Below are 6,674 nucleotides of genomic sequence, written 5' to 3' on the forward strand. Positions count from 1 at the left end.
TTACAAAAATGATAATGATAATAATAATGATAAGAATAACGGGGAAAATAGAAATGGGAAATCTCCGAATATATGAAGTTCTAGAGGAAACCTTTAGTATGCTCTATTAGAAATTCAAGGAATCTATTTTGACCCCTTTTTAATACCTTTGGAAAATCCCTATACTAGGATTATTGTACCCAGAATAATTATAATTTAATACAATATTTCATGTACCTGATATGCCTATATAAAAGGTTGTATTAAATTCCGTATCCAGTAACAGGCATTTAGTGACATATCTGTTATGTAAAAGATTATTTCTTTACTTTCATTAACAAGTTATTTATTTTAAAAAAATCTTTAACAAAACAATACATGTACATTGATATGCAAACCAATTATGACGATTTTGTTGTTGAATGAACTATTAATAACATAAATTAACTTCACATTTTAACAGCAAAGTTACATATTATACAGTATTTTCAAAGGAAGTTTATTACTTGAAATTATTTTTAAAAAAGGAAGAAAGAAAAAGAAAGGGAAAAAAAAAAAACACATCGATATTTGATATCGATATCAACATCACATTTGCTCGGAAGCGAAGTGAATCTGTTTTCCGTCAACAAGATTAAAGTAAAGGTATGTTTATGATTATGAAAGTTTGGTAGAGTTTTATGATATTTCTTGGTGCACAACGGTCTAATGTTTAATAAGTGTATTCTTACGTGTGTCTGATTCACAAAGTTATGCATGCAAACGGTTATATTCGGCATCAGGATTACTTCGTTCTGTTGGCCCATACCCACGTATAGATTTTCATGTTATTGTGTGAATGCCACGCCCATTAATGGGATGTCCAAACCTCACGCACATTTTAAAGGTTTTGGGAAATTTAATGTTTGGTCCATGATTTCTCACCCTCTATGAGATATTATTCAGAAAAATACAGCAAATGACTGAAAAAACAAAGCAAAATTTGAGACTATATTATTGCAATGCTATAAAATTGATGACAAAGTGAAAGTCAAAGGATCCGGATTTGAACGAAATTTGCTCTGACTGTTTTTGGAATTTTGCTCGTGTCACAAGGTTATTGTATGGTTATATATACAGGGCAATTCCACGGTAACGGAAGGACACTCAGACAAGATTTTTGAACTTCAGGTTCATACTAAAAGAACTGTTTTATTAGTATAAGATGTGAAACAGTACAGATATAATACCTATATAATAAGTGCCTTTAATTCTCCCAAAAAAAATTGTCATTATAGTTAAGTAGTTTAAGAATGTGCATATTAATTATCTCGGTAACGGAAGGACATAAAAATGGACATGGTTTTTCCAGTTAATTAGTGTTTATCCAAACTTTGTGAAGTTGATGAAGCTTTCCACTTGACTGAAACACATTTTGTTCCCCATAGTTTAATACATACTAATAAAACATTTCTTTTAGTATGAACCTGAAGTTCAAAAATCTTGTCTGAGTGTCCTTCCATTACCGTGGAATTGCCCTACATGTACATCTTTTTATAGAAATGATATGAAATCATCATGAAATCTTTAATGGGCCTGGCTCATCCTTTGAAGTTTTATATTTTGGATTTATCATTAAATACTGTGAGATATAGTATTAAGATAGTGAGCCAAAAATATTTAATAACTGAATCCATCTTTGATGTCTCTTATAATTCATGTGTATCAGTGGACTATGGCAGAGTTACTGCAGATGCTTGTGAGGCTGGGAGAGAAGGCAGGGAACTTGGCCCGCATCATCCGAGCTGAGAAGACTCTTTTTGAGCTGCTGGTGGAGGAAAAGACGGGTGAAGCTAAGAACAAGAGATTCGTTCATGATTTCAAGACGCTCGGGGATGTCCTCATCCAGGAGATGATCAAGCATGATGTAGGAGAAAAGGTTAGTTTATTTGTTAGAGAGGTGAAGCTAAGAACAAGAGATTTGTTCATGATTTCAAGACGCTCGGGGATGTCCTCATCCAGGAGATGATCAAGCATGATGTAGGAGAAAAGGTTAATTTATTTGTTAGAGCGGACCAAGACGGAAACATATTTGCCTCTGTATGTTTTGGGCCTCATGCTGGTAAATTTTATTCAAAATATTGGCTTCAAACATTACTTTGAAAATTAATAAAGAGGCATTTCAAAAACTTAATACCCAAACTACACTACACTCGCATTAAACTAGACTTGTGGATAGACGAGTCAAGGCACGCACATAGATAACTTGAATGAATGTCCATGCATGATGCAGTTATAAAAGGAATTGTTGCCTGCATGCTCTTTTATCATTTATTTGCAGCTTTGTGCCCCTCTGCAGGGCACTTAATAGAGTAATTGTTTGGACAAGTATTTTAAACAAAGGTCAAATGAGCATTATTAGAAAGGACCTTTGAATCTTGAACAGCATCCCTTGATAACTAATCTTCATGTCTGGTATTCTTTAAATTGTGTCATTTTTTTTAGTAGCATTGTTTTAATATTCATAATTTAAAAAAAAATTGTAACTGTTCATTGTGCAAATGTCATCCATGAATGAATTAATTCAATTCTACACGTATGTGCAGACATTAACCAGTGATGCACCGTAAAGCCTACGGTAGGTTGTTAAAACCACTAAAACATTTCGCTAAAATCAAGATGAAATAATTTCAGAATTCCACTTTAGGTTCGCATACAAAATTATTGTAAAATCCTAAACTTTCTCAACATGATATTTTCGTGAATTGTCATGGCAGGAAAATTTCACAGTGAGCAACTTTCATGAATTGCAAACATTTATTGTTTTGTCAATTGTGATAAAATTATTCGGTGGGATGAAACTTTCACAAATCTGAAATACTCTCAAAATTCACGAACATTTTTTGCACACGAAAATAAAGAATTTTCTAGTTTGACAGTAACAGAATTCCTTCCTCCCATCAGTGTCCTTTGGCATTGATCCTCATTACTAGGTCCCTCGGAGAGGACCTAAAGCCGTCGGCCGTCTGGTTGCTTACTAACAAGCATTTATGCTTTCTTAGCAGTCAGGTAAAATAACCACCACAACCAAACCCATTTAGTTCCCAGGTATGAGGGACCACATCTTAGGAGAGGAAAGCAACATGTTTACCAACACCGCCGGTGAGAGCGTCGAGGTCACCATCCAATCGACCCCTGAAGAAACCAAGCTCCTCCTGACCAAGGTACTGGATGAGAACCAGGAAGCTGCAGCCCTGCTGGCAGAGGCCCTGCACGCGACCCCTGATACGGTGCTGGATTCACGGCTCCAAGATCTGAACTTTGACCTTGATATGGATAGTATAGGAATCTGGATCGATCCAATAGGTAATGAGGTTACAGCGGCTTCTCTAGACAAGAGTGGGGCTGTTGAAGGGGAGGAGGGGGGGGGGGGGGGCATATAACACCCCCTACACTACTATCTATTAGTATTTATTTATTTTGCATTTTCGAAGGCTAATACAATCAAACCTGTCTACAGTGACCATCCAAGGGAAACACAAAAAGTGGTCTTTGTAGACCGGTTCCTTTAGTACATGTTTCAATGTAAAACCATTTTCAAGGGAAACAAAAAATGAGGTCCTTGTAGACAGGTGGTCACTAAAGCAGGTTTGACTGTTTTTGCATATCTCATAATGATAATTTTGTTTCCTTCTCTTTTTGCTTGATGGAAAAGAATTTGAACATCTGTCTTCAAATGTAGAAATGCGAGGTAGTTACGCCTCCCATTCAAAATGGTCTAGCCAACCCCCAGGTTCCAAGGAGTTCAAGCGCATCTTGATGTGACTGTTCAATTATCTCTTTTATTGAGTATTACTGTAGATTATATACTATATATTACTCCATTTGCCAATAAAAATATAAAATGTTGATCCTTTAAAAAATATCACTTCTACTTTATACATGTATGTCCAATCAATAATTATTATGTAATAATAATGATAATGATAAAAGAAATTAAATATTTTTGTATAGCGCATAATTGCATGTCTCTTGGCAATTTACAGAACAGAATACAGAAGGAGTAGAAATAGTACACTGGGTTTATAATTTTGAGATCTTACAAAGTGCTAAATAGATATGTTTTCAAATTACTTTGCAAAGATTTTTTTTTTTTGCGACCATTTACACACGATGGCAAGAACGTCCAAACTGCGCATGCGAGAATCTCGACGATGTATGCACTCTTGGAATCCTGGGATTAAATAAATAGATTTTTGATTCTCAATACCATTCGCACACTGCGCCCGGCAAACTATCATTATTATTCTGAAAAATCGCAAGAGTCACTGCGAGTTGGATCGCGATGTGAATCATGAAGATTAGTGAAATTATTCTGTCCACACACGCAGAAAAAACCCCCAGATTTTTGGATTGCGATACAAAAATCAATTTTTAAATCTCACTTTTTTTGTAGGTGTGAACACCCCTGTTATGTATGAAATGTATACATGAATAAACCATTTATATATTGCACACAGATAGCACATCAGAGTACATCAAGGGTATTGAGGATGAAGAGCCAAAGAGTGGTGTATATTGGCATGGACTCCAGTGTGCTGTAATCCTGATAGGTGCCTTTCATCGCGAGACAGGATCACCAGTCTTGGGTGTCGTAAATCAGCCTTTTTCTAAGCAGGATCCAGAATCGAAGAGGTAGGAGGGAAAGTTGTTTGATGTTATTTTGAGTTCTGGTTATTACAGACATTCTCATGAAATCAAAGGAAACTTCACTGAATTTTTCAGAATACAATTGCATGATATCTGAATAAATATATTTAGGTACATAATGTCTAAAATCTGAATATTGAGCAACGATAAAGCTCTTTGTCCACTAGTTGCTCCGGTATCTGCAATTCTACACATGCTTTCTTAGTAGTCAGCTAAAATATTACTACTACTTTTAAAAGCTATTTAAGTTATGTCGTTGCATTACAGCCCCTACCTCTCACTCTGGTGTTATATGTACAAATGCCATTGTGTCAAACAGCACAACAGAAGCGAACTGATAGACAGAGTGCACTGTCGAATTGTTATAATATTAAGACTTTATTTGCTCGTGAAATGTGAATTTTATGATTTGACTGTAGATATAACCAACATTTAAATTCTATTTTTCCTTGGAACTTCCCACTTTTAGTTGGACAGGCCATTCCTTCTGGGGTGTAAGCCATGGAGACTTCCATTGCAACTCTCTCCTCTCCTCCCAGGGCAGCTCTACCACCCCTATATCTAGAAATGGACTAGCCTTCACCATGAGTGCAAGTGAGGAAGCCCACACGAAGGATGCATTTTCATCTCTCGGAAGAGTCCACTTTGCCAGTGGTGCAGGGTACAAGATCTTATGTGTGATCGAGGGACACGTAGATGCCTATATTCTCACCAAAGGGAGCACTTTCAAATGGGATACCTGCGGACCTCAAGCTATTCTGAAATCTCTCGGGGGAGGCATCGTCGACTACCAAAAGTGGAAGTCATCGAGCACCGACGCAGAGAACGGAAATTTTCTGGCGAGCGCTGGTCTGAAGTATGATAAACCCGATTCCGAGGAACCTGTATCGGAAGGTCAGAAGTGGAGTAACTCAGGAGGTATAATTGCTTACATAGATGCGGAAGTGCTGAAAAAGATTCATGGTGCCTCGCAAGATTGAAAACCCCAGATTGAAAGTCCAAGATTGAAAACCCAAGAGAAGATAAAGTATGTGAGTTGTGACATGTGTATGTGTCTTTCAGTGGTAGGTATGACTAATACGTTACATGCAGCTAGGACTCAAATACGCACTTAGTTCTCCTACAGGGCACAACAGATTTTAAAATGGGTAAATTATCCCCCTTATTAAAGAGAACTGACAAGCATAAAGAGACACAGGTATAGACACAGTTAATACAAATGCCAATCCGTAGTTTACCCCCCCCCCCCCCAAGAAAAAACAACTATTTACAATGTATTTCCCCTGGGGTACTGGCAAATCCATTTCACCAAATTCAAACAAAAAGGAACCAAATACCAGTGCTTGCCGGGCTGCTGAGAACTATGCATTTTTTTTCTTGCTTTAAAAATCATCGCAAGGAGCAGGAATTCTTTACAATTACATGCATTCATAATGGCGTGAAATGCAATTTAAACTCAGTGAAGTTTGTTCAATAGGGGGATCCAAAGATGCTGCATAATTCAGTTTTAATATTCAATTTTTATTTTAGCTGCATTCCAAAGTATTATATAAATTCAGAATCAACTCATCTATTTGTATTAGAAGTTGTTTTGGTTCTGCACTCATTCACAAGTATGAAATGATATTATGTCCATAGATGAAGTGTGTTTATTCACCTTGTTTTAATATGTGTTCCAAAAATATACATGTACATGTAATTCACTCATGCTACTTTATAGGTATGGCTTTGAAACTGGGTGACAGATTCCAAGCAATGATATGTAGTTAATTTTATGTCCCATATTTTACTGAGTATCAGAGTAATGAAATATACCGGTAAAGAGTATTTTCCCTGTGATATTTGGTCTAGTTCAAGCCTTAATAACATTATAAATTCCATATGATCATCATATATATATATATATATATATATATATATATATATAAAAGTGCGAGAATTCTCAACTCTGACATGACAACGGGTGTTCCAGAATATGTAGGAGTGAAGAAAATGGTCTAGGAACG

At 36.2% G+C, this 6,674-nt stretch overlaps 1 protein-coding gene across 2 annotated transcripts; it reads left to right on the plus strand.

Annotated features, from left to right (window-relative positions):
- Nucleotides 1-558: 558 nt before the first annotated feature.
- LOC584178 (inositol polyphosphate 1-phosphatase-like) lies at nt 559-6,256 on the plus strand. Of its 2 annotated transcripts, XM_003726145.3 has the most exons (5): nt 559-624; nt 1,688-1,897; nt 3,060-3,324; nt 4,479-4,653; nt 5,138-6,256. In XM_003726145.3, exons 2-5 carry the CDS (start codon nt 1,694-1,696, stop codon nt 5,646-5,648), a joined length of 1,155 nt encoding a protein of 384 aa, XP_003726193.2. In that variant the 5' UTR covers nt 559-624; nt 1,688-1,693; the 3' UTR covers nt 5,649-6,256. The 2 variants fall into 2 exon arrangements, with proteins under 2 accessions (XP_003726193.2, XP_030845977.1); XM_030990117.1 differs by lacking the exons at nt 559-624; nt 1,688-1,897 and adding an exon at nt 1,905-2,010.
- Nucleotides 6,257-6,674: the final 418 nt, after the last annotated feature.

This window comes from Strongylocentrotus purpuratus, unplaced genomic scaffold (assembly GCF_000002235.5).
Source record: "Strongylocentrotus purpuratus isolate Spur 01 unplaced genomic scaffold, Spur_5.0 spur5_scaffold_19, whole genome shotgun sequence".
In the NCBI taxonomy this organism is placed as follows: domain Eukaryota; kingdom Metazoa; phylum Echinodermata; class Echinoidea; order Camarodonta; family Strongylocentrotidae; genus Strongylocentrotus; species Strongylocentrotus purpuratus.

Coding starts and splice junctions, on each gene's coding strand:
- LOC584178 (XM_003726145.3), top strand. CDS start 1,694: ATGGCAGAGTTACTGCAGATGCTTGTGAGGCTGGGAGAGAAGGCAGGG. Junction 1,898..3,059: donor AGCATGATGTAGGAGAAAAG/GTTAGTTTATTT, acceptor AAACCCATTTAG/TTCCCAGGTATGAGGGACCA. Junction 4,654..5,137: donor CAGGATCCAGAATCGAAGAG/GTAGGAGGGAAA, acceptor TCCCACTTTTAG/TTGGACAGGCCATTCCTTCT.